Genomic DNA, 27,704 nt, shown 5'->3' with positions numbered 1-27,704 from the left:
AATTAACCCATTCACTGTTATTCCCAAATTTATTGCCCCTAGTCAGACTTCTGGCAATGTTTTTCCCTCCCACGAGAGGGCAGCATTTTCCTTTTGTACAGCCGCCCCCATTTCAAGCTCAGATAACTCCAGCCCCATATAATAGGAATTAGGAATTAACTCTTGTTTTCCTGATGAAAGACATGTGTGTGTGTGTGTGTGTGTGTGTGTGTGTGTGTATATACACACACATATATTATATGTGTGTGTGTGTATGTATGTATGTATGTATGTATGTATGTATGTATATATATATGTGTGTGTGTGTGTGTGTGTGTGTGTGTGTGTGTGTGTGTGTGTGTGTGTGTGTGTGTGTGTGTGTGTGTGTGTGTGTGTGTGTATATGTATATATCGCTTAACTCATTCACTGCCAGACGATGTGCGAAAATGTGTCCACTCAAATGCCAAGGTTTTCATGAAACACAATCATACACATTATTACACACACAAACTTTTGAGGTAAATGTCAAACACAGTTGCAGTTTGATTTGAATGGGGATCTTTATTTGATGACAGTTACGCCAGTGTTACAGTAAACACACCCACAGGCTGAAGGTTGTAAATACCAATACATGTTTTTCCCACTAGTCTAATATTCATAGAGCAGAATAAATTATACCATGATAATATACACACATACACACACGCACACATGCCAAACAAAAAAAGCAGGAACTCAGAAAGCAACTAAACTGGTTAATTCGGCGCATCTGTGGCGTCGGGGAGGAATAAGACGTTTTAAATATCCAAATGTTTATTGAGAGTTAGAAATGAGTTTGATACACTAAAGACGACTCTAATTCATTTTTTTCTTATCTTTTTTCTTCTTTTTTTTATGTATTCACAGGTTCACAGGAAGAAGCAGGTGATTCGGTGAGTACCAATCCAACTTCACTCCACTTTTGTTTATGTTGCGTTGCAGTTGTTGAGCAGAGTGCGCGTAAACATGATAAAATGGTCCAGTCCTATCTGGCCAGCCAGTAAAAAGCTCCGTCAAGTGCTCCGTCGGGGTCCATATGAGCAGTTTTTTTGGTCCTTTCATTTGGACCGCATTTCCAGTGGAATGAATTCCAAAGTCTTGACACATTCTTCAATCCCAAAGCGGGAATAAAATGCAATTAAATATCCAGATCAAGAAAAAAAGCCAGCAGACAGTCAAGGTGAAAGGGAAAGTTTTGTTTTAGTATAAAACATAGTCTTTAGAAACAAAGAGACTATGTACACGTTTGAAAGGTTTGACCTCCCCCTAAAAAAAGATAAAATGACACGAGGTAAAACAGGTGGTCCTCATGATGACAGATGAAGGCTTTTTTTGTACATCGGACGTCAGCGATAAAATGGACAAATTGGTCACGCTAATGTGATATTCACATGAGTTTTGTTCATTGTTTTATTTTTATCAAGTTATGAGTAAAACTGTAAAACGAAATCCTTTTTATGTATTTTTTCCCTCCTGTTCCAGTTTTAGTTTTGTGACATTGCAAACTTCCTTTTTTTGGTTGTATAATTACAACAGAAAAGTCTTTTTTTTCTTGTTATATTCCGATGCAAAAAATATTTGTCATTTTTATTGGTGTTTTGCATTTGACCAAAAATATTAGCCTGTGTGTGTTGGGTATTTTATGCTCTAAACGTTTTTCTGATGTCAGTTAGGAAACAAAAAAATGGTGTCGGTTGTCCTTTAAGGATGACTATTTATGTTGACTTCATTGTTGTAAAAAAAATGAATTGTTTCTCTTGTTGACTCTTTTCAAAGTCGGAAGTGTTGGAATGTTTTTTTTGGGGGGAATGTTTTGGATGGAATGTATGTCTTAGTGAACGTGCCTAGTTGTAAATTGCTGTGATTTAATAACAACGGGCAGATGGGATTTAGTGTAATGGGGTCTGGCTTCCATATTTCCAAGCAAAATACATTCATTTCCCCAATTGTTTTTCCACCCAAACAAAACCCCTCTTCCCCATGGAATGCAGCTAAGAATGGGATGGGGGGGGGGGGGGGTAGAAAGAGGGGGCTGGGGGAGGCGGCCACTATTGGCCGCCGAAACACTGCTTGAAATTCCCTGCAAATTTCCCTCAAGCCAGACTCCCCACAGAGTGGCCAAGTGCTTTTGGAATGTCATGATGGATATGAAAGTGGGAAGGTCAATGAACACCTCCACCCCCCCCCCCCCCCCACCCAAAAAAAAGATGAAAAAAAAATGGAGCTTGGGCTATCGGGGTAAACAATCCTCCTCCTCTTCCTCGTGTAATCAAAGAACATCATATTAACAACATTCATACAGCAACAATAATATTAACAGTATGAAAAAAGCAGAGAAGTAGTTGAAATGAGATTGTTAACTATTATCAACATCAAAGTCATCAAAGTGGCTCCAAGGTGTTTGTCGATTGGGGTGCCGCCCTTGGAAGGAAGGGGGGCGGGGACACTTGTGTGGGAGACGAACTTCAATAGGCCTGTCCCGTCTCCACCTGCAGTAGTCCCAGCACGGCCGAGTGGTCACCCAGTTTCATCCTCCTCTGGGTGGACAAACTCACGTTCTTGGCCAGGTAGTCCACGGCAGCTTGTAAAAAAAACACAAAGATAGGCCAACTTCTTTGAATACACAGTTGGTGGGGCACAACAAAGCAGAGTAGGGGTGCAACTGAAATTGGACTTGAATTATCCGATTTTTTTAATCAATTCAACAAAAATGGTACACATTTTTTCCACAATCTTGTATCGATGAAAAGGTTTCTTCAACCGTCATCTGTACTTTTTTGAAGGGGTCGGACCTTTCGCTTCTTATCTTATATTCTTATATATATATATATATATATATATATATATATATATATATATATATATATATATATATATATATATATATATATATATATATATATATATATATATATACAATCTTGTATAATTATTCGTTTTTTTTTTTTATTGGATTGGATGTGCCTTTATTCGTTTCGCAGTGGAGAAATTCACATTTCATTTCAAGTTTTGAAAGGAAGAGGAAAGGACAGAAAGAAGTAGAAGAAGATATTTTTCTCATAATTTAAGGATTTTATTTCATAAAAGTATTTAGAAAATTTCTGTGGCAATTTTTAAAAATCTGTCTCATTAACATACAATATCCACATTGCAGTAAAATGTGTTTCATTTATTTTATATTATTTATTTACTTGCAATTATTTTATTAATTAATTTTTATAATGGTTGTAGTTTTAGAAGATTCAATAAATTTCTCATGGCTTTTGTAAAGTATTAGACATTTTTAAAAATGCTTCCATTTTTTTTGGTAATATACCAGTCTACTTTTCATCATTTAACTTAATTAATCGACTTATTTATTTAATAATATGACATTTTATAATTTGTAATTTATAGTTATATCTGTGGTTTTATTTATGTGCTTGTTTTGTGATTGTAAAGTGCCCTTGAGAGGTTTGAAAGGTGCTTAAAAATAAAATAAAATGCTCAATTATTATTATTATTATTATTAGTGAGCGAGTTGCTTGTTCTGTAGCCACAAAGGGACATATGTCTTCTTGTGCCGGTCCCAAGCCTGGATAAATACAGAGGGTTGTGTCAGTAAGGGCATCCGACGTAAAAGCTTGGCCAAAACAAACATGCGGATCAAACCTGTAAAGATGGAGGACACTGATTTGCTGTGGTGACCCCTTGAAGGGAAAAGCCGAAAGGAAAAGAAGAGGAGTAGTATAAGTAGTCTTGTTGGTTATTTATTGTTGGTTATTTATTATTTATTATTATTTATTGTTGGTTATTGGTTACCGTGTATCGTGTATCGTTTAGCGTTTATCATTCTTTATTGGGGGGCTCGTCAGCCCATCAATGATTCTTCTTCCGTCATCATTTGAGGCCAACGTAATTCATTACCACTTGTCAAATGGACACATGGCGGTGGGTCGGGGGGTATTCACACGCAGTATACTGTATTGATTGAGGACATTAAAACAATTTCGGACAATGTCATTGCTGTCAACAATATATGTTGAACTTTTTATTTAATTAAATTTATTTTTTTACAACTATGAATACACCCTCTTATCAATCCCATCTTATATGAAGTCTATCACAAATTTTTAATTCAATTTAAAACAGATTCTTTTCTGACAGACAGTGTATTGTAGGTGTTCATGTTAGCATGTTAGCATGTAAAATAACTGCAAACATTGCCTTCGTCAGAGTGTCTACTCTGACGAAGGCGGAAGTATACGCCGAAACATGTCAGGTTTTTGAACACCTACAATACACTGTCTGTAAGAAAAGAATCTGTTTTAAATTATCAAGTAGACAGGATGAACTTAATACAATCTATCACAAAATGCAGTCCAACTGTGAGCATGGTTTACGTTTTCTTACTTTTGGCATTTTCATTTGTTTGTGTCGGTAGAAATGAGAGTTTTGTGTCTAGCGAACACAGCAGCCAATCAAAATGGCTCCGCCCCTCCAAAAAACAGACAATGTCATTTCTGTGATGGACAGGTGACCGATCGGACATGTATGCTCGTCATCCTGGTCATGCACTCTTCACTCTCAGTGATCAATGTGAACAAAAAAGTCATCAAACTAGAAGATTTTATTACAAAAAAAACTAACGAATAATAATAATACATAAATAAATGATGGCAAGCTGCTAACATGGAGCATACGCCACTTGGTCGAGCCTCCATGCTGTCACTCAGCAACCCCGTCCCTCTAAACCCCCCCACCGGCCTTCACTATAGTGTGCATGCCAGTCTTCATTGCACTTGGCATCTGCAATTTCATGCCCTCCACACTCCACACACGGCCGATCATTTTCATCATCCGACGGCGGCTCCCCCTTCTATTCATTAGCCATCCACTGCGCTCAATCAGCGTCTTAATTAACCCGCCATCAGCTTGCATCCGCTTGACGCTACGTGACGCGTCCGTGATGCAATGTGCATGCACGGAGAGAGAGCTCGGAAAGGAAATACAAACCAATGGCGCTCGAGGAGGCGTGCTTAGTTTTTTTTTTTTTTAACCTTGGTGAATGGCCTCGACAGCATCAGTCAATTATGCTAATCTAATAAAGCTAACTCTTTCCTGCCTCCGGGCTGTACTAATGTGCGAGAGGAAGAGGTGGGCAAGAGGACATGGTGGCCCTGAGGGTGTGCCGCTCTTTGAAGTGGCCCTCTTGCGCTTTCCCATCCAAGTGGAGAGGGATGTGACTAAGGGGTGGGGAGCGGAGGGGGGAGCTGGTTCCTTTATCAACAGCACGTGTCTTGGCCTCCAATGGCTAAGGTGCAAATGTCAAGGTGGCCTTTCACATTTATTATTTCTTTATAAAAATAATACTAATATTAATACTAATACTAATACTGATACTACTGATAATGATGTTACTACTGATAATGATGATACTACTGATGATGATGATCATCATAATGATGATGATCAATAATAATAATAATAATACATGTTATATTATATACACTATTATTTTAAATTTTGTGATTTGAATCAGAATCAGAATCATCTTTACTGCCAAGTATGTAGAACACACAAGGAATTTGTTTCCGGTAGAACACTGGATATACCTTTATTCGTCTCGGATTGGAGAAATTTACATTTCACAGCAGCAAAGTGGGGAAAGGAAAGAAAGAAGTAGAAAAACAAAATGCAGGAGCTGCAGGATTTAATTGGTATTTTTTGCATTTGCTTTTTGAATTTCACGTTCCTGTTCATTATTATGGTTATTTCAAGTGGCTTCATAACCCAGCGAGGCAAAATGTAAGAAAGGTAACGTAGAAATGTATAGAGAAGGCTTACTCTGGCCGTATTGGCTGTACTGGTAGCCTGCGGCAGCGGCGACGGGGTCTACGCTGTAGCTGGTGGCGCTGTAAGTGGGGGGGCAGTAGGACTGCGAAGAGGCCAGGCTGTCCCCACCCTTAATGGTGTCCGAGCGCTGGCTGCAGCTGGCTGAGATGGGGTTGGAAGCGTCCAGGCTCCCGTGCAGCGGCGAGATGGAGAAGTCGTGCTGCGACTGTGAGGGCACTGCGCTCCCATTGCTGAGGATACTCATCACCTGCAGGAGACATTTGCCCAAAAACAAAATGTAATGTATTTTCCGGCATATAAGGTGCACCCAAAAGCCTTGATTTTCTTCAAAAGATGATCCTGCGCGTTAAACGCAGGTGCGCCTTATATGTGAACTAATATTGAGCCACAACAGTACTCGTAACTCCTGTCAGCAGCCACCGACTCCATTTCCCCCTGTAGAAAAAGTCATGCGTAACCCCAGCCTCTACTGTAGCGCCTTATAATGTGGTGTGCATACATATGTATTTCTATATCTATATCTATATTATATATATACGCTAGCTATTAGGTAGCTGTTCGCTAGCGCATAGCTATCTATGCGCTAGCTAATAGTTAGCGCATAGATAGCTATTTGCTTGCTATTCGCTAGCTATTAGCTATCTATTCTCCAGATCGGTAGCTTGCTATCAATTTGAGTTACTTCTGGGTTGAGTGAACGCTGGCGCGTGCGGCTGCCGCTGCTCACCCACAGGACAAAAATTAATTGAGAGTTCGGAAATTGAGAGTTCTATTATTATTATTATTATTATTATTATTATTATATTTGGAAAACGTCCGTGTAGGCTCTGTTTTACTATAGGAGTGGTCCATCGATGAGAAGGTTTCTTCTGCCGTCATCTGTACTTCTTTGAAGTTGTCCGACGTTTCGCTCCTCATCCGAAGAGCTTCGTCAGAAAACTAGAGGTGGCGATGCCAGACCTAGTAGGTCCCTGTTCTAAGGTTGGGGGATCGGTACACTACTCCCTGAAGCTAATTTTCTTCTATCTGAATACCCCTGATGTCCTAAGAGGCCAGAGTTACCAGCATAACTTTAGTCCGCTGACGAAGCTCTTTGGATGAGGAGTGAGATGACCGACACCTTCAAAGAAGTACAAACGACGGCTAAAGAAACTTTTTCATCAATATTTGGAAAACGTTTTTTCATTCATTGAAGGTGCGTCTTATAGTCAGGTACCCCTTATATATGGAAAAAGTTTGAAAATACACCATTCATTGGGGGTGCGCCTTATACTCCGGTGCGCCTTATACATCTGAAAATACGGTAATACGAATGCTTTTTTTCAAAATTGTGGCAACATGCAGAGATTTGAGGACTGATTTTTTTTTTGCTTTGTTGGACCAGATACATAAACAAAAACATTTTTGCACAAAAATATTTGGGGAATACATAGTTCTGCTCTCAATTGCCATCGGTACAATCAAGGGTGAGCTGGAGCCAATCGCAGCCAACTTTGGGAAAGAAGGAGGGATACTCTGAACTTGTCACCAGCCAATTTCAATGCACTTCCCACTGGAGATTCCATTCGAAAGGCACCACTTTCACTTGGAATTAAGCAAAAGAAGGACGAAGAGGCCCATCTTTTTTCGGGGGGCTGACGAGGGTTGAGGGAACAAGAGCGACTCTTTCCATTAGCCGGTGTTGGTACCGAGTGTTGCGCTAAGGGACACCGGAGACCCGGGGCGATAATAAACCCGCGGCCCGTGCCAGACGGCCCCCATCCCGCGGCCGGCGGCACAACAAGCGCCGAGGGAGTCTCTAATCCCTCGCCCCTGAGCCCGACGTCTCATGAATAGTAATGGCTTTGGAACTGGTAAATGATCCCTTCAGATCCCTGCGCGCATTCGAAGAGGCCCCAGATTCTGTAGGTTAGGGCGCTCGGCCCTGCAATATGACAGAGTGCGCATTATTTCCACTGCATGAGGCTTCCAATTCAATATTCTAGATTATTGTAATAGCATGTGACATTCGCCAGAGGAAGCGCTCACAATGTGTTCAAATGGGAGGGATTACCGACGGTTGTGCTCCGCTCTCAAGCACCTTGTTGAAGAGCCATAAGGAAAGATGGTGGATTGTCAAAAATAGATTGTGGTATGGATATGTTTTGAAAAATAAATCATGCTCTGAAAATCCAATATTGAGAATATAATCCTCAATAATTGAGAAAATCCAAATAAGAAAAAACTGGTTGTCCCTGTTTATGAAAAAAATTAAGGGTATGCACAAAATAGTCATAGAAACATTTCTGTCATTTGCATATTTCTGATGTAGAAGCGGTCTTAGTGTGAAAGATGACAGGTTTCCTTGTATTTTTATGCCAAAATTAACAAATGAATTTTAAAACCGGAATAAAAACACAAAATGAAAAAAACAATTTTATGCACACTTTTAAAGGTGGAACTGTAGTCCTTATCCTTTTTAGTTCACCTACAAAAGTTATATTTTGTAGGTCTTGTATTATTGCATTATCGTGTATTTTCACTACTTCATTGATTACATTATAATTATTTTAAACAATTCATTGGTTAAATAAAAGATACAGCATGGCTTAGTTTGAAGGCTGGAACGGATTCCTTGCATTTACATTCATTTCAATAGGAAATGTTAACTTGATTTATAATTGTTTGAAATTAAAATGGGAAATGTGGCAAAAATAAATGACAAAATAAGTTAGTTAAAATTTGCTGAAAAGTCTCAATCTTATCTAAAAGACAATTCATACAATAATAATAATGATAATAATAATAACACAATTAAACAATAACACAATAACACAATAAAACAATATTACAATAACAATGTAACAATAACAATATATAATAACATATATAATATAATTTTATTGTGAGACTATTAAAGGCTTTCTGATTGCGATTCTGATTCTGAATAAATTACAAGAAAATTCTCAGAAATTGCACAGCAGGTAGTGGTTGTATGGCACTGGTAAAAAAAAAGAAAAAAAAAAAATACAATATAAAAAAAACAGACTCCTGATCCACACATGCTTCCCTCCCATCGTGAGCAGGCTTTCCTCTCAACATCAGGTTCATGTTGAGTTTGGCTACGCTATGCTGACCTATGACCCTTCAGCTGCTAAACCAATTAGGCCCTCGCAGAGGCCATCGCGGACACACACACACATATGTGCCAGCGGACTAACACAGGAGGAATCAAATTTTCACTAGATTCATCACAGCTTTCGGAACGCTGTAGCGTTCTCACAAATTTCTCCGTTCATTCCAACGTGTTAGGCCATTACGCCCGCTTGCTGTCTCGCATCATAAAGAAGGAGATTCACAAGCGAGAAAAGTCCAGGAGACGCTTTGACAAAGTGTCCTGCAGGGAGAGTCCATTTTAGCTTTTCATTGAAGCTCGATTGCATCGCTCTGCTGATGGCCAACAATCGCCGCAATTAATATTCACGCTCATAAAAGTTCTTCAAAAGAAAATGGATGCCTTATCTCCAGAAATGGCCGCTGTTGCACTTTTTTTTTTGCTATTTTAGTAGATCCGGGTGGGTCAGACAGACCCACCCATCAGTCTTTCTCAGGACGATTTTTTTTTTTGCCTTTAATTGTTTTATTTTTGCCTAACCAGCAAAGATAAGACTTCACCCCCCTTTTATTTTTACAGCACCCTCAGGAACTTTTAGCGAAAAATACAAGTCGATATACTGTACTCCATCAAGGATAGAGCAAAACTTCCAGTAAAAAGGCATCAGAATTCAACCTTTTTCTTTTTGTAACTTGAAACAGCACATTTCATCCATGCAAAAAATATTCCGGGATATTTAACAAAAATACAGTGAAACCTCGGTTTACGAACCCCTTGGCTTACAAACTTTTTGGTTTACGAACGTTCCGTTTATGAAAATTTTACCTTGGCATACAAACTATTTTTCGGGATACACAAGGAGCTGCCACAATGAGTGATGTGTCGTTCGCGAACGAGCCCGTTCTCCTAACAAGAATCAGAATCAGAATCAGAATCAGAATACCTTTATTCGTCCCGCAATGGGGAAATTTGAAAGAAAATGGTGGCCACTGTTATTGTCGTCTATTCCCCGCCCCCAGTCTTCGGTTAAAGCCATGTGATTGGTCAAGAACGCAGCAGTGGGGGATGGGGTTACAGACAGAGAGAGAGTAAGGCCGTCCTCCAAAAAAACAAAATGGTGTCTTCGGTTAAAGCCATGTGATTGGTCAAGAACCCAACGGTGGGGGGGGGGGGGGGGGGGGGTTAAACATTAAAGAGACAGGCAGACAGAGTGAGAGTGAGAAAACACACACACGAAAGGGAGATGAGAGAAAACAAACAAAAGTGAAATAGTGAGAAAATGGATAGAAAACAGTGAAATTTGGACCCATTTCAACTTTGATGCTTTGAAAAGCAGAGTGTAGACTGGAAGGTTAAAATATCCCATCAATCAGGCTCCACAAATAACCCGCACAAGTCATCTGTACACTTGATGCAAAAAGCTATCAACCCAGCTAAACAGATCACCATTGATGAAGAACTAGATACAATTATCACAGAGAAAGCACCTACAAGGGATCATTCCTCAAGATGGTGAAAGAAGCCTGTGCTCCTCATCAAGTATTTAATGCTGAGGAAACCGGAGACCCCATTCCATCAAGCCATTAACGACCATCACAAAGGTAAATAAAATGACTTTATTGTACAGTACAGTTTATTTCTTTAATCGTAATACTATAGCACATTTATTATACAAAAAATAAGGTATATTTTGTGTCGTTTTAAGGCTTAGAAAATTAGGAAGTAGAAAATTATGTTTTATGCGGACCTGGGAACGGATTATTATCATTTTAATGGTTTCTTATGGGAAATTAACTTTTGGGATACACACGATTCGCCTTCCGTCCGGGAACCAATTAAGTTCGTAAGCCAAGGTCCCACTGTAATTTAAAAACATAACTTGAAAGTATAATGTTTCAATTTTTTTTTTTTTAATGGATTTGTGGAAAAATGTTCTCAGAGTTGGAATCCGGATATTGTTTGGAATGCACCAATCCGACGCTTTGATGAAATTTCCCAATAAATTACTCATGAGGAGATATTAATAAAAAAAATAGATTGATCGAATGACCGAGCTGCAAAATCATTTCTGAAAACTGATTTTCAGCAGACATGGTATAAATCTAGTGATGTGTATGTGCCAAATTTTTAGCATGTATGTTGCAACAACGTATGACAACCAGATATTATTGTTGTTGCGCTTGTATTTATGTATTTATATTTTGGCATACTCTTTCGCAGCCCCAATCTCCTTCCTATTCCTCAGCCACTCGTTTGTTGTTGATGCTAGTGCGAGTGCTGCTTGGGGAGATAATGCGAGCCAGGACTTTAGTTTAAAGGACAATGCTCCGGGCTGTTCCCTCTAACCACCTCCTCACCCTCCTTTCTCCTTTTCTCCAGATAGATTACTTTAAAAATAATAACAAAAAAAGTAATTAATTCTCTCAAGTTGTTAGCCCCGCAGCCTGCGGAGAATTGTAAATTGATACAATGTGCATCCTTTCAGATAAATAAATAGCGTACTTGAGGCACATAAAGAGCTCCTTTCATCACTCGCTTCTCATGTCTGCAACAGTCACGTTGCTTTTTTTTTTTTGTCTGTGCAGATGTTTGACGGGTTTTTCTTTGTGTGGATTCTTGTACCATGTGGAAATTAACGTTAAATAAAAACATCCACAAACACCAGTGTCAGAAAAAAATGGACTCATGCATTTTAAAAGCAAAGCCACCTTATGTCGAGTCAATGCACTTACATATATCAAATATGCTTTTTATACTTTTATATATTTGTATACTTAGCACTGTGTACAGTTCTTTTTAAGAAACTTTTTTTTCAGTCTCCTGACATTTTCTTTTGTGCATATAATAATTCCATCCCTTTCAATTTTGCTGCTGTAGATTGCAAATGTCTCCATTGTGGGACTATTAAATGCTTTCTTATTCTGATTCAAATACAATTTTAGAGTCCTATTGGATACTTTTTTTCCGCATATACAGCTGTGTGTGTTGTGAAGGTATGTAATAAAAGGGAAATTGGGCTTTTTTTGAGCATCTGCCACTCTGAGTGTAAAAAAATATTCAAGAGGAAATATAAGGAGGACAGAGCTACCCGAGCCACATCAAAAAACAAGACTTTGAAATGTAAGATATGCAATGATGCGAATTGAAGTGGAATTTGTAGTTATTTGCTCATGTTATAATACCTGCAGAACTGCCTTTTAAAGAAATGGGGACATGTGAAAACCAAAAGGAGGGCCATTTAATGTTTCAAAACCACCACCCAAAAAAAACATGAGAGGACATGGGTCCCTGAGAAGCAAAGGGAAAGTGATCATGAAATAAAAAACTTGTGAATCCCGCATTCAAATCTGCTGCATATCCACCCATTTTGACACCTGCAGCTGTGTGTGTGTGCGCGTGTGTGTGTGTGTGTGTGTGTGTGTGCGCGTGTGTGTGTGTGTGTGTGTGTGTGTGTGTGTGTGTGTGTGTGTGTGTGTGTGTGTGTGTGTGTGTGTGTGTGTGTGTGTGTGTGTGTGTGTGCGCGTGTGTGCGTGTGTGCGTGTGTGCGTGTGTGCGTGTGTGTGTGTGTGTGTGTGTGTGTGTGTGTGTGTGTGTGTGTGTGTGTGTGTGTGTGTGTGTGTGTGTGTGTGTGTGTGTGTGAAAAAGAGGAGAGTGGAAATTTGAAGGCCTATAAAAGAAGAGTAGAGGTGCTCGCGACGCGAATAGAAAGTGACATTAAAAAGAAAGATATGCAATAACACGATTTCAAATAGAATTCTGGAATGAAATCTGCAGCTTTTCCCTCCCAATAAAACACCTGCAGCAGTGTGTGTGTGTATAAAAAAAGACAGCGGAAATGCAAAAGGGCCATATAGAAAGGCCAGAAGTGCCCAGGACTCGAATAGAATGAGATACTGAAAAGAAAGACATGCATTTATGGAATGTAAAACAGATTTATGGAATGGAAGCGGAAGCATTTTCCAGCATCGAAAAGCTATAAAAGAAGGATGGGAGAAAATGTGTCGAGGAGGGTATTGGCATTCGAGACGCGAAAAGAAAGGGATATTGAAATGGAAAACTTGTAGAAATGTAGTTTGAAATACAATTCCAGAGTGAAATCGTTTTTTCCATTCTTGTCATTTGAACACATGCAGTGTGAGTTTGAAAAAGGAAGTCGAGGAGACATGTCAAGGTAACGGTACCAGAGAGCAATGGAGAAAGTGATGTTGAAGGGAAAACTTTGATTAACCACTTCAAGCACCAATAAGTAGACACGCTGTAGAAACCGATGTCCCTGAAAGGCTTCATGCTGTTAAGCAAATAATCCTGATGCTCTCCCCACCAGTATTTGTAAAAAAAAATATTGTGGAAACTCACCAATCGAGAGAAGTACGGAGAGGATGCAAAAAAAAATTGATTAACAACATATCCTCCCATTTAACGCAGTGCAGTGGTCATTAAAAAATGGTGAAACTACAATGGTGATAAAAGGAGGGCAGAGATGCTTAAATTGTGAAGTGAAAGTGATATTAAAGAGAAAGGCCATTAAACTCATTCACAAATTTATTCGGGAATCGAAAATATGATGTAGAGCGCCATTCTGGAATTAGTTTGGGTTTTGTTGTTTCTTAAGTGCTGATAAAGCGCTGGCCAGACTTTTGACTGTTTTCTCCCTTCCACAAGGGGGCAGTATTTCCCTTGTTCCCATGTTAGCGCTTTGCTCCAGTTTTTGCTGTTTTTAAAGCTCTATATAAACCAATATGCATGTATTGCATTGCATTTTGGATCATTTCAAGCTCATATAACTCCAGGCCCATATCATTTAGGAATTAACTCTTTTTTTTCTAATGAAAGAAGAGAGTCTAAGGTATCTAATGATTTATCAAATGTTTATGTAGTCCTAAAACTCAATATTATGTGGGTCCTAGAATTCAAGTGACAGTGACAAAAACCCTGGCACTGGAGTGGACACATTTTTGCGCATCGTCTGGCAGTGAATGAGTTAAATACAATTCTGCTGTGGAATTATGTAGCTTTTATGGTGCAGCTACAACTGTGTGTGTGTGTGTGCGTGCGTGTGTGTGCGTGTGCGTGTGCGTGTGTGTGTGTGTGTGTGTGTGTGTGTGTGTGTGTGTGTGTGTGTGTGTGTGTGTGTGTGTGTGTGTGTAACAAGGAAAGCAGAAAAATGTGGTGAGGATTATGGGTGCTTGGGATGGGAATTGCATTTTTTTTAAGAAAACAGGCATTAATGCTATTCATAATTCTCAAATAAGAGCTTTTTTTTAAAGAACCTGCAGTGATGTGTGTAGGAAAAGTGTTGTTCTTCTCAAAAAGAAAAATATGATTTAAACCTCATATTATGTTGAAAAAAATAAAGTTGATTATATTGCAGCCCATTTTTACCCGTATGTAAAAATCCACATCAGCAACAACTGTTTCTGAGATGTTCTAAACATATTTTTTATCCCATTGGGATATTTTAGAACTGTTTTGAAGAACGTGAAAGGAAAGTATACCCAGTGCTTTAGCCAATACAAAAATGGAAACGGGTCAAATTGACCCCTTAGCATAATATGAGGGTTAACACCTTGAAAATCCAATTCCGCATTTATATCTACAGTTTTTTTTGCGCACCTGCAGCATTGTGTGTGTGTGTGTGTGTGTGTAAGAGTGGAAATGTGACAGCCTATTGAAGAAGGGCAGGGGTGCTGGAGACGCGAAGAGAAAGTGAGGAGTGCGAGGAAGTGGAAGCTTTTTTAGGGGCGTGGGGATCTGGGGGGAGTACAAAGACTCCTGTAGGACTGCACTGGCCTGAGGGCTCGCCTGCCTGGAGAGCTGATAGCGAGAGCCCCTCTGTTCCATCCAGCACAGCCGCAGCTCCACAAATACTCTTAATCTGCGCAAGACTGGATTAGTTCCCTCTGTCACCGATAGCTGCGGCGCTCTGCCCAAATGAAATGCCCCCGAGATGTACCTTTAAGTTAGGCAGAGGTCAAAGGGGGCCAGACGGGAGGTGGGGGGAATAAAATAAGCGCTGGCAAAATACGCGGCAGTTATCTGAACGCTGCAGAATGTAGCATTTTAGCGCTTTCGCAGATGGGGAGCGATTAGCCGAGAGAGAGATTGGCGCGGGTGATGCTTGAATTGCTGATCAATATTGGGAAGGGCTCATCCTCAGGGCGTCGATTGCAGCCGTCGATCATTCTGGAAGTGTCTGACTTTGACAAGGGACAGCTAACTATTCTTGAATGCATGGATGTGTCGTGTTTTCTATCCAATACTCTATATTCTATAAACTATATTTTGTATTCTGTATACAGGCAACATTCGACTTACGACCAGCTCGATTTACGACCACCCGTACTTACGACCAAAACATCCAGACCCTATTATTACAATTTTAATTCTACACCTGGCACCGCAACACGCTAGCAGGCCAGGAACGTATACGACAATTTTAGCCGGCCAGCCAGCCACTCACCCTCGCACAGCAATCGACCGTGTGATGGCACCAGAGGGGGAAGTTTGCGAGTCATTTAGCCTCTGAGTCTCTCTCTCTCTCTCTCTCTCTCTCTCTCTCTCTCTCTCTCTCTATATATATATATATATATATATATATATATATATATATATATATATGTATGTGTATGTGTATGTAAAGAATATGTATGTGTGTATGTATGTGTATATGTATATATATGTATGTGTATGTATGTCTGTGTATGTATGTGTATATATGTATGTATATGTATCTATGTGTATATATGTATGTATATATATATATATATATATATATATGTATATATATGTATGTATATGTATCTATGTGTATATATGTATGTATATGTATCTATGTGTATGTATGTATATGTATCTATGTGTATACAGTCTCGTTATATCGATATCGGATATATCGATAGTCCCGGTTATATCGATATTTTTTCGGACTCCCTTGAATATCGATATAACGAGACTTTACTGTATATGTATGTATGTATATATATATTCACGTTTCTATCCATTTTTTGAGATGGAAAGAGTCAAGGTCACATTTTTGGTCCTGAAAATCATTGTAGAACTCAAATAAATGAATCCCACTGGGGAAATGAATATCATGCAGGCATGTACAATCGTGGATTTTGAAAATGACACAACAAAATTCAACGTTAGCATGAACCATGACAGGCTGGTGATGATGTGGATGAGGCAAATGCAGGTATTTCGAACAACGAAAAAAGACGGAATGTTATCTATTGGCGGATGTTATAAATGAACAAATCAACAATTACACTTTATAAAAGTTTGTGACTTGCTCAAGACACTCATTCAATCGGTATATTTAAAATAATTTTTAGTGTGATTTAAAAACAATTAGCGTATTTTCCAGTGTATACGGCACACCGGGATATAAGGCGCACCTCCAATGAATGGTGTATTTTCAAACCTTTATATGGACCTCCATTTTGACTTAAAGCTACCTTAAATATCAACAGTGACTCATGCCGAAATGATCACAGTTTCTCTGACCGCCACCACCTTGAATAGGAGGCCCAATTGACCTTATCTAAGAACTCTCAACTATCTAGGAGTCAACTCCTGCTCCCCCATCTTTCCCCTCACATGAGATGAGGACGACCAGCCCAGCAGGCACTCGGGGCCCCTCATCTGAGCAGACAAAATGACTATTTAAAAATAACAGCGATTGCATAAATTGAATTAAAGCGTTTTGGTCACGGTGGAGGTGGCGCCGTGGCCGGGGAGGGAATAAGGGACGGGAGGGGATGGGAGAGAGGGGAGGAGAAGGGGGGAGGACATTGGCAGGCAGCAGATGATGGGCTTTGGCCCGCATGCCACCGCCTTAATTGGCCGCGGCACATTAATAACAAGTGAAAAGTGTCTTCCACCAGGAATGAGAGGTAGAGTCATGCGGGGGGGCTGTAGGGGGTCCTTGAAGAATGCGGTGTTGGGGTGGGATGCTAATTGTGTTCAATTAAGTGGCTGATTGGCACTGACAGAAAGTGGGCATTGACATGAGGGGCGCAGATGAGGATGATTAGCAGCCGCTGGAACAAGCCGTCACTCTTCGCAACGCTTTTCCCCGTAGATGCCACAGCCCCGCCCCTTCCTGTCCTCTCAACCTCTTACCCACCCAGAAAAAAACAGGCTTAAAGTAAAACTATTTTATATTCATCTTACTTTTATATTTCAATCTGTTACTTTGAAGTCCTATTTTCTTTCAGTCACTGTCAGACAATGTGCAAAAAATATGTCCACTCCAGTGTCAGGGTTTTTGTCATTGTCACTTGAATTCCAGAATATTTTGTTTTAGGACTACATAATCATTCAATACCGTGTTCGAAACCTTAGACTCTCTTCTTTCATTAGAAAAAAAGTTAATTCCTAATTTCTTTGGGTCTGGAGTAATTTGAGCTTCAAATGAGGGTGGCTGTCCAAAATACAATGGAATACATACATGTTGGTTTATATAGCACTTTAACAACAGCTGAACAAACTGCTGACATGGAAAAAAGGTAAATACTGCCCCCTTGTGGAATGAAAAAAAAACATTCCCAGAGGAGATAATTCAAAAATTATATGGGTCTGGAGTTATATGATCTTGAAATGGGGGCGGTTGTACAAAAGGCAAACGCTGGCCCTTTTTTGAAGGGAAAAAAACATGGCCAGAGGTCTGACCTATGCTTCATCGGCGAGAAACAACAATTGTCAACAGCTCTCTTCTTTTATCAGTAAAAAAGTTAATTCCTAAATTATATGGGTCTGAAGTTATATGAGCTTGAAATAAGGGCGGCTGTCCAAAATACAATGCAATACATACATATTGGTTTATATAGCTCTTTCAAAACAACTGAAGCTGGAAAAAAGCGCTAAAATGGGGAAAAAGGGAAATGCTGCCCCCTTGTGGAATGGAAAAACATTGCCAGAGGACAAGGCCAGCCCTTTATCTGTACCCAAGCATGAAAAAAAAATAAACCCGAACAAATTGAATGGCGCTCTACGTCGTATTTTCAATTCCTGAATATAATATGAAAATAATAGCAGTATTTCTTAGGAAAAAAAATGCCTTATTATTGTAATACACTAATGCACTGAGCACTTACCTACCTGACCCCAAAACATTACACCAAACCCACATCCCTCAACCCCCCCCCCCCCTCTTTCCACATTTTCATCGACCTTTCTCGTAACGCAGTAACATCTGAGCGAGCGCAGCTGTCCACTAACCTCTTAAACACACGAGCTATAAAGTCCCCGCCCTGCACTAACCAGAGGTTAATATGTCGTCTATTGGACTGCAATTGGAGAATGTGTGAGGAGCAGTCGTCTATTCTTTGCTAGTGATATGCTTGAGTAACTATGGGATGGATTCAGCCACTGGGAACAAGAGAGGCCCCCCCTTTCAAAAGCGTGCGCAAACACACACACACACACACACACACACACACACACACACTTCTAAATTAAATGGCAGATTTTCTGATGGTTTTGGTGTGTGTGTGTACAGCAGCAGGGGGAAAAGTGAGGCGGATGGAGAAAAGGTTGGAGGAAGATGAGGATGATGCGGAGAAGGAAGAGCGGGGGTGGAGGGGGGTTTGTTTGCTAAAACCAGCAGGGGCCAAGCTTGGTGAAAAATGTCAGGTCAAATTGTTCTTGACAGTGTTAATATCTGCACCTCATAGCCATAATTACATGTAAATAAATAGTGAAATAGCTCTCAGCTGGAGGCTGAGTGGGGCGCTACCGCCGAGCAACAAAACCCCAGCTGAGGTCCAGCCAAGTGGGATCGTTTTATTGGCTGCCACAACACTAGCTTTGTGAATAAACTTTGGCGCAAAGGGGGGTCGAGTCCATTAAAGTTTAGGTGAGAGAAGAAGGGGTAAAAAGTCAGGGCGCAATATCAATCACATCAATGCACCTGTCAGAGTGGCATCTGGAACTAACAGAATGCACGTGGGACGGACGCTCACACACACATCGCATCCGCGACTTGGACGGCAGGTTGATAGCAAAAGCAAGCATGTGGACGGACATGCCTTGAGAGTGTTTCGCTCACCTGACCTTTGAACTGGCAACGGAAGAGAAACGGGTCACTGCTGATGCGTCACCTGCCTGCTAACCAGGCAGACAAGTGGAACATTTTGGCTCTTTGTTCAAAAAGGCTTTTATCCATTCATTGAGTTATAAATAAGAGCTCTTTTTCATCTGTATTTATTAGTGACTGAAAAATTGAGTAAAGTATTTGCGTACATTTTGACCCCATCTAATCGTGGCATCTTGTCAAGTAGTTCAACTCATTCACTGCCATCCCCAAATTTGTTCTGGTTTTGTTTTTTCTTGCTTGGTTGACGATAAAGGACTGGTTAGACCTCTGGCATTGTTTTTTTCGCTTCCACGAGGGGGCAGAATGTGCCTTTTGTACAGCCCCCCCCCACTGGCACCTCATATAATTCCAGAACTAAATGGTTTGAAATGAAGGTTTTTTTAAGAAGAGAGATTGTGAAAGCGTGATATAAACCAATATGAACAGCATGTATGGCATTGTATTTTAGACAGCTGCCCTCATTTCAAGCTCTTATAACTCCAGACCCATATAATTTAGGAATTAAGACAGTCTAAGGCAGGGGTGTCAAAGTCATTTTTATGCCGCTGGCCACATTGTAGTTATGGTTTACTCTCGTGGGCCGTTATGAATTTGGGGAAGTTATTAGAATATTTAATCCCCTCCACATATTACATATAGAGCGCACAACACATTATTGAATAACACCTTTTCAAATCTGAAGTCAAGAATAATGCCTGTTATTTTGGTTTACATGCAAAAATATGAAATTTTGGTTAGTATTTTAGCAAGCATTCAATTTTGATTTGCTTTCTTGGGCTGAAAAACATGATGTGGCGGGCCGGATTTTGCTCCCGGGCCTGGACTTTGACATGTGTGGTCTAAGGTTTCTTACGCTGCATTGAATGTTTATGTAGTCCTAAAACTCAATATTCTGTGGGTCCTGGAATTTGAGTGACAATGACAAAAACCCTGGCACTGGAGTGGACACATTTTTGCACGTCTGGCAGTGAATGAGTTAATGAATAGACAGCTTGCAGAGGTTCTCAAAGTATAGTAGTAAGTATTTCTCGACATAAAAAGTCGCTTCTGGTGCTCTATGGCCTGCATTGGTGGAGAAAGATGCCGTCCCAACCTGGCAAACTTAACATATTTTGGGGGTCTTCTGGGAATGTTTGACCCATCCGATATCAAAAGGACCTCAAACTGCCACCTCTGGTCGAACTTGGTCACAAAACTCGAATTCAGGAGGATTCTGATGAGGCCATGGAGAACAACTTCCAGATGGTTTTGCAGAAATTGCTGTCCACCATCCGACATTTCAAGAGGGACAAGCAGTGCACTAATGCATAGAGGTGTTTTGCGGTGCTGACCTCAACTCGGTAAGATGTGAGTCCACATTTTGAGAAGACCTCCTAAATTCCACCAACACCCTGATCCACCTATCCCTGTGGTTGAAGTCACCAAAGTGCTTCACAAGCTACTCAGTGGATGACATTTGATCAAATGAAATTTGAGCAAAGCTAACAGTTTCTCTCTTATTATTGACATTTCGACCATTTCTTCCTCCCATCAGGTCATCCTTGTCAGGACACTATCTTTCCACTCCCATATAAATAACTTAACCCGATCTGCGTACTTCCACTTACGCAATCTCAATCGTCTTCCCCTCACACCACTGCTATCCTCGTTCATAGTCTTGTCACCTCGCAGATAGAATCAACTTTAAAATTCGTCTTTATACGTTTAAAGCTATCCATAACCCTGCCTATCTTACCTTCTTCAAATTTCTATTCCCTCTCATTCCCTCAGATCCTCTTCCTCCCTCCACCTCTGTGTGCCCCCTCCTGCCCGTCTCAGCACGATGGAGGACAGAGCTTTCAGCTGCTCGACCCCCAAACTCTGGAACTCACTTCCTCCCAACATTCGTAACATCGATTCTCTTCCCACCTTCAAATCCCATCTCAAAACACACGATTTAAAATTGCATCTTGTGTGTAGCTCTTTCTCTTGTTTCTATTTACAATTGTATTTTATTTATTGTATTCTAGTTGTGATTGTATTGTATTTATTATAGTACCTATGCTTGTCTTTGACTGTAAAGTGTCCTTGAGAGCTTTGAAAGGCACTTAAAATAAAATGCATTATTATTATTATTATTATTTATTATCAGTATTATTACAAATACCCCCAATTCCCCCAGCCGCAGACAATCTGGTATTCATAATATCATGAGTATTCTGTACAAACTCTTAAAAAAAGGTTGTGTTACGGTAAAAAAGATGCAAGCATAAGTCACCTTCACCTTTAAGAGTGCAGGCAAGCCAATTCCAGAGCACAGTGTCACCAATGTCTATTTTAGATAACCTCCAAGTTTGTGCCACCACTGTCAAGAAGGCAGCAGAAGCAGGCCTGTGCACCTTATAGGCATCGCGGAGGCGTGGGACACACAGCCATGTGAATCAGTCGCAGTCATTTTGCTCCTTAAATCCCCATCTTCTAGGATTTACCCAAATTCATATTGGCTGCCTCGGCGAGATAAATGTAAATCACATTCCCCTTATATTTATTATTTATCGGGATGCGGCAGCTCACTTTCAGCGGGAAATATCTCACACTTGCACACAAACACCCTTGCATTTAAATAGCATTTTTATTGTCCGCCTTAGCCTTTCATCTGGGCGCTGCCTCTCCAGGGGAGAGACGTTTTCGGAGCTTGGGAAGGTGGCGGTGGAGGTGGGGTGGGGGTTATGATGGGGGGCCGGTCGTGAGCGCACCATGACATGGAGAGAGTGGGAAGGTTGCTAGGTGAGAAATTAATGCATGAATGCGACATGCCAACATTGGAATATTTGGAAAAAGCGGCTTCACTTGGTTGCCCCGGAGACATCCAGAGTGCAATTTTTTTTCCTCAAATTAATATTAATAACTCCAATAATCCTCCACCAAACACAAAACAACATACTATTTTATTTTTTTCAGGAAATAAATATTTGTAAGAAAAATAGCATGACAGTTTAAGGACAAAGGTGAAGATGTATTTTTTTATTGTAATATTTTTCAATTGTCATGTATTTTCAATATTATATTCATAACCAGTTTTAAATTATGAAAATTTGCTGTTGTTTTAAATATTTAGCCTTGTTTAAGTTCTTATCCATGCTCGCTACCCTTTAAGCCATTATTATTATTATTATTATTATTATTATTATTATATATATTATTCTATATTATATAATACTGTACAATATTTTTATTGCTATAATATATGTTATTATTATTGTTGTTGTTGTTATTGTTATATTTGTAATATATACGATATAATATTGTTATAATTATAGTTATCATTATTATGATTACTGATATTATTGTTATAGTATTTAATATGCACAATATAATATTATTGTTATAATAATAACAGTAATAATAGTAATAGTAATAGAAATAATTGTAATAGTAATAATACATTATTATTCTTATTGTATTTATTTATTGCTATTTGCTATTTATTTATATTGCTATTTATTTATTTATTTATTTATTTATTTATTTGGTATTGATTGAAGCAGCTGTTACATCTGCAAATGTGAGCCTTCCGCCGACAACACACACACACACGCACACACACACACACACACACACACACACGCACACACACACACACACACACACACACACACACACACACAGAAACAGTGCTTGTGTCGTGCACATCAGTGATGTCACAATCAGCGCAGGTTTCCTCAGAGTTCAGAAGTATTGCAAACATAACAGGCAGAAGTAATAATCTGTACACAAACAGTATAGCCACTGGATATGATTTACAGTCCCTGGATTCTTTTGGCAGCTGCCGACAGAGAGTGTCTTGTTTTAGTTTTTTGTTTTTTTTTACAGAAAGCCTCTTACGTCTTCTTTTTTTTTTTAAATCGTTGCCAAATTGAAACAGCATTTGTTTTAATGGGACTTCTAATTAACCACTATGTACACCCACCCCCATGGTTCACGCACCCCCTCAACCCTGCCCCCCTCGCCCTCCTTGCTCAGAGAGCGGTGATGCTGTGAATGCAGGCGGGCAATGCACTCATCCCCTTTGATTTGTTGTCAGCGGCGGTTGCCAGTTGACACAGTGCCCGGTGAGAGGCTTAATACCCAAGTTTTAATACTGTGAAAGGGGGGAGGGGTGGAGACTACATCAATTTACTCTCCCCGCCTCCATCCACAACCCTATTTCTCATTGGTATTCAGGTAAAGAGTGTCTTGTTAAACTCGGGCAGAATGAAGTATACTTCATCCCCTTCTTCCTCTCTTCTTTTTCCATTTTTTGGCAGTGACAAGAGTTCTTAAAAATAATTCATCCCATCATTTTTTTTAGCATCTTCGTAGGCTAATGGAGGAGAAGCAGCTCCGTTTGGAGTCTTCCCTGGCTTATCTCGCTCAGACAGTTGTGGGGAGTCGCTGGTGAGCACGGTGTCAGCGTGCGTTGGTGCGGTGCAGGCGGGTAGGCCCCGGGACATGGATCAAAGGGAGGCAGGGGTGAGAGCTTCACACTGCCTCTGATCCAGTGCACGTCTGTGTGTGCGTGTGTGTGTGTGTGCGGGTGTATATAGTATGTGTGTCAATGCCCTGCCCACTCACACAGCCCATAGGCCATACATCCCTGTCATTCCAAAACACTTTTATAAAACTCAAGGGAAATAAAAGTTAATTTTTCTCAAACTTTGTCAAATTCCTGTCATTGAATCTCGCATTGCTGTGGTCAAATGCCGGATATCAATACGGAACTAATAGTCATTGATGATGGAGTGCACAGATCTCGGATCGCTTGAACTCATTCACTACCATTCCCGAATGTATTCGGGATATTGAAAACATAACGTCGAGTGCCATTCCGGAATTTGTTCAGGTTTTGTTTTTTCTTGCTGGGGTGTCGATAAAGCATTGGCCAGACCTCTTGCAATGTTTTTCCCTTCCACAAGGGGGCAGCATTTCCCTTTTTTACGTGTTAGCACTTTCTTCCAGCTTCAGCTGTTGTTAAAGTGCTATATAAACCAATATGTATGTATTGCATTGAATTTTGGATAGCTGCCCTCATTTCAAGCGCATATAACTCCAGGCCCATATCATTTAGGAATTAACTTTTTTCCTGATGAAAGAAGAAGGTCTAAGGTTTCTTACGCTGCATTGAATGTTTATGTAGTGCTAAAAATCAATAGTCTGTTGGTCCTGGAGTTTGAGTGACTGACAAAAACCCAGGCACTGGAGTGGACACATTTTTGCACATCATCTGGGAGGGTCCCAAGCCCGGAAAAATACAGAGGGTTGTGTCAGGAAGGGCATCCGACGTAAAAGCTTGGCCAAAAAAAACCTTGGCCGGATCAAACCTCTAAAGATGAAGGACACTGATTCGCTGTGGTAACCCCTTGAAAGGAAAAGAAGAAGTCTGGGAGTAAATGAGTTCAATAGCAAACTATATCGTGGTTTACTTTTGCTATCGGTGACACCATACATATGTATCATAAATCGTTTACCCATATCATGATTCTTGCTGAAATTTGGTCTGAAATTTCAAATGGTCCTGGGTCAAAAACAACGTTGAAATTTTGCACCAGACCTCTGAAGGAAGCCGTAGCTACAAAATGGCAACAAAAAAATCAGTTTGACACTCCTGCTCTACAGCCAACTAACATTTGGTTGAAACTATGCTGATTCTTCGTCACTGCAGGAAAAAAATGAAAGACAAGAATGAAATTGTGTGTTGGTCTGCGTGTGTGTCCTTCTGTGCCTCCAAATAACCAATAAGCAAGACAGGAAAACGACATGGCTGGTGCTCAGCCATCTATGGCTAACCCGGTGCTGCCACTCAAGCAGCCAAATACATCCCCAAAATAAAACCGGCCAGCATTAATTTTTTTGAGGGGGATATAGCTTTTCCGCCAGCTGTAATGGAGAAAAAAATAGTCTGCTGTCGGGATAGGTTACAGGATTGTGAGAGGCTCCTGTTGGACCTTGCTTGCGCTGCAGGATTCCATTACGGGCTTGGCGGCATGCCACCGCTGCCCATTTGCTTGGAAGCAGAAATTGTTTTTTGCAGCAGCATAGGGCCCTACGGTTCACACTTTGCCACACAAACGCGTATCTCCTGCCAGCAGACGCAACAACCCTAAACGTTGATTTCCATTATACTCGATTGCTCGTCATATTTTTTCCTCATCAAGACATCATGACGAATTCCCTCAATTTGTAATGTATGAAAAAGTATCTTTAATTGTAAGCCAGCTGCACTAATTGGTGACTTGTTAGGATGTTTGTTTGTGCACTCTGCAAGACGCCGCAACCGCCGTGAACTTTGATTCCGCTGCCAGTGGGAAGGTTTCGTTCCCATGCTGAGAAACTGATGGGAATGCCGCACGGCCTTATGCAGAAACGTGGCTTGACGCATCAAAATGTCCACCAAAAATAATCCAAAACCCCACATTTCAACTCAACAGTGTTACAAGAATGGAGCTTGAGAAAGTGTAAACCTCTGCAAAAGTCCAACTAACGTAATTTGAATACATTTAGCCACTCTTACTGCAAATACACTATGTGGTTGGTTAATTAAAAGTAAGCTACATCTGCTGTAAAAAATAGCCCAAAAGTAATGTTTGGCTCTAGAAAAGTAATATTGTACTGTACATTGTTTTAGCTTGCTAGCTAAATAAATGAGACGACTATAATAGGATATTTGATTTTCCAAACCCAGGAAACAACATACAGTATGTATATGTATATGTATATGTATATGTATATGTATATGTATATGTATATGTGTATGTGTGTATGTATGTATGTATCTGTGTATATTTATGTATGTGTATATGTGTATATGTATGTGTATATGTATATGTGTATATGTATACTTATATGTATATCTATGTATATGTATATGTATATGTATATGTATATGTATATGTATATGTATATGTATATGTATATCTATGTATATGTGTATATGTATATGTATATGTATATGTATATGTATATGTATATGTGTGTGTGTATATGTAAGTATATCTGTGTGTATATGTATGTATATGTGTGTGTATATGTATGTATATGTGTGTATATATATATGTGTGTGTGTGCACTGTATGTACATATGTATACATACACGTATATATACACATATATATATATATATATATATATTAATACAATAAATACAAAATATAAATACTGTATATATATACTGTATGTATGTATATATAAACTGTATATATAGACAGCATATATTGATATTAAAATGTCGTTGGTGTTCCTGGTGCTTTCCTGCAGGTCTTGCAGTGAGAGCATTAGCAGCTAAACCCCTTGCGTCACGATTAACAATCAAACACGCTGTGAGCCGCCGTGTTATCCTCCTCCGTTTTCTCCAGCAGGAGAGAAAATCTCTCTTTGTCACAAAATCCTTAATTCTTTCTTCTTATAAAAACAGTAATACCGAAAATCTGCTTTGAGAAATATTTTAAAAGGGGTTGGGGTGGGGAGTGGGAGATTCAAATAAAACACACGTGAACGATGGGGGTAATTGTGGACAAATGCGGCATTGAAATTCATTTTCAACTCTTTACGCACCATTTCAATCTTATTTTATGCTTGTTAACCGCATCTTGTCGGCAAGGGTGGGCAAGGGTGGCCAGTCTTGATGGGTAATTGTGTATAATTCACTCCTTACACACGATCTGCATCATTTACAAATCATTTATTTGCTACTCTGCGCCGCTTAAAGCTCAACCAAGACCATGGCACCTGAATAGGTTAACTCCTGGCATTCTTTTTCATGCGGGGAATAATAGGGTGCAAAATGGATTTAAATTGTAAAAATAGTATCCAACTTCTTGGCAAGTGCTTTAAAATAAAACAGGAGGGAAATAAGAAGGTCGAAAAAAAAGAAACTGGAGTCTTGCGGGTGCAGACAATTACACCAAGAAGATTAGGAGTCTACATTTTTAAGCTTGAGCTAATTATTTCATCTCCATGTGCTTTGGCTGCGACGTACAGGATTTAGACATCCCAGGAAAGTGGCTGTTTGGAGCGGCTTGAGAGCTCCCGGTCTACTATCAAGATGAATTTTAATTTGTTGATATTAATTCGATTGTTTTAGCAATGTAGCAATTTGGAGTCGCTGGCATAAATCCATGCGCTTTGGAAGACGGGCATTAGAACCCACATTGGTCGTTATACTACTGAACATTTTAATTGCACTCAAATACAATGACATCATAATTCTTACAAGTGAGGAGAGAAGAAGGAGGGGACAGACCTGCGGGGAGAGCCCGTTGCCGACTGCGTTCATGTGGTTGCTGGACGCGGAAGGTGTCATGAAAGAGTCGGAGTAGCTGGAGAAGCTGTGACGGTTGGATGACAGGCCGTAGGCCGAGCTGCCGTCACTCAGGCCTCCCTGGTGCATGGAGGACGGCGGCAAAGGCTGAGGTCTGTGCAAGGTACTGCCCTCTGAATGGGATGGGATAATGTAAGTGAGGATTTCAAGAAAAAGACAGTTATGAAATGTAATGTAGTCTCACCACACACACACACATACGGGTTTTTCTGTTTTCTGGGGACCTTACCGGGAGTCCCCTTTCCAAATGACTTACAGTTATAAAAACAGTAATGCAAATGGTCGCTTTGGCAGCTTATACGAACCCCTTGGCTTACGAACT

General features: G+C 40.0%; 1 protein-coding gene across 2 annotated transcripts in view; it reads right to left on the bottom strand.

The window, feature by feature from the left end:
* Positions 1 to 527: 527 nt before the first annotated feature.
* Positions 528 to 27,704, bottom strand: part of pax7a (paired box 7a) — a 74,327-nt gene continuing 47,150 nt past the window's right edge. For both annotated transcript variants that reach the window (XM_089009707.1, XM_089009709.1), the window contains exons 7-9: positions 27,305 to 27,495; positions 5,846 to 6,101; positions 528 to 2,600 (exon numbers count right to left, since the gene is read on the bottom strand). In XM_089009707.1, coding sequence (XP_088865833.1) covers positions 2,485 to 2,600; positions 5,846 to 6,101; positions 27,305 to 27,495 — 563 coding nt within the window. In that variant the 3' untranslated portion in view covers positions 528 to 2,484. The remainder of the gene's footprint in view (positions 2,601 to 5,845; positions 6,102 to 27,304; positions 27,496 to 27,704) is intronic.

This window comes from Hippocampus bargibanti, linkage group LG12, assembly GCF_051943395.1.
Source record: "Hippocampus bargibanti isolate YZ-2025 linkage group LG12, ASM5194339v1, whole genome shotgun sequence".
In the NCBI taxonomy this organism is placed as follows: Eukaryota; Metazoa; Chordata; class Actinopteri; order Syngnathiformes; family Syngnathidae; genus Hippocampus; species Hippocampus bargibanti.
The sequence above is the reverse complement of the archived record's forward strand: the minus strand, read 5'-3'. Positions and strand labels throughout refer to the sequence as shown.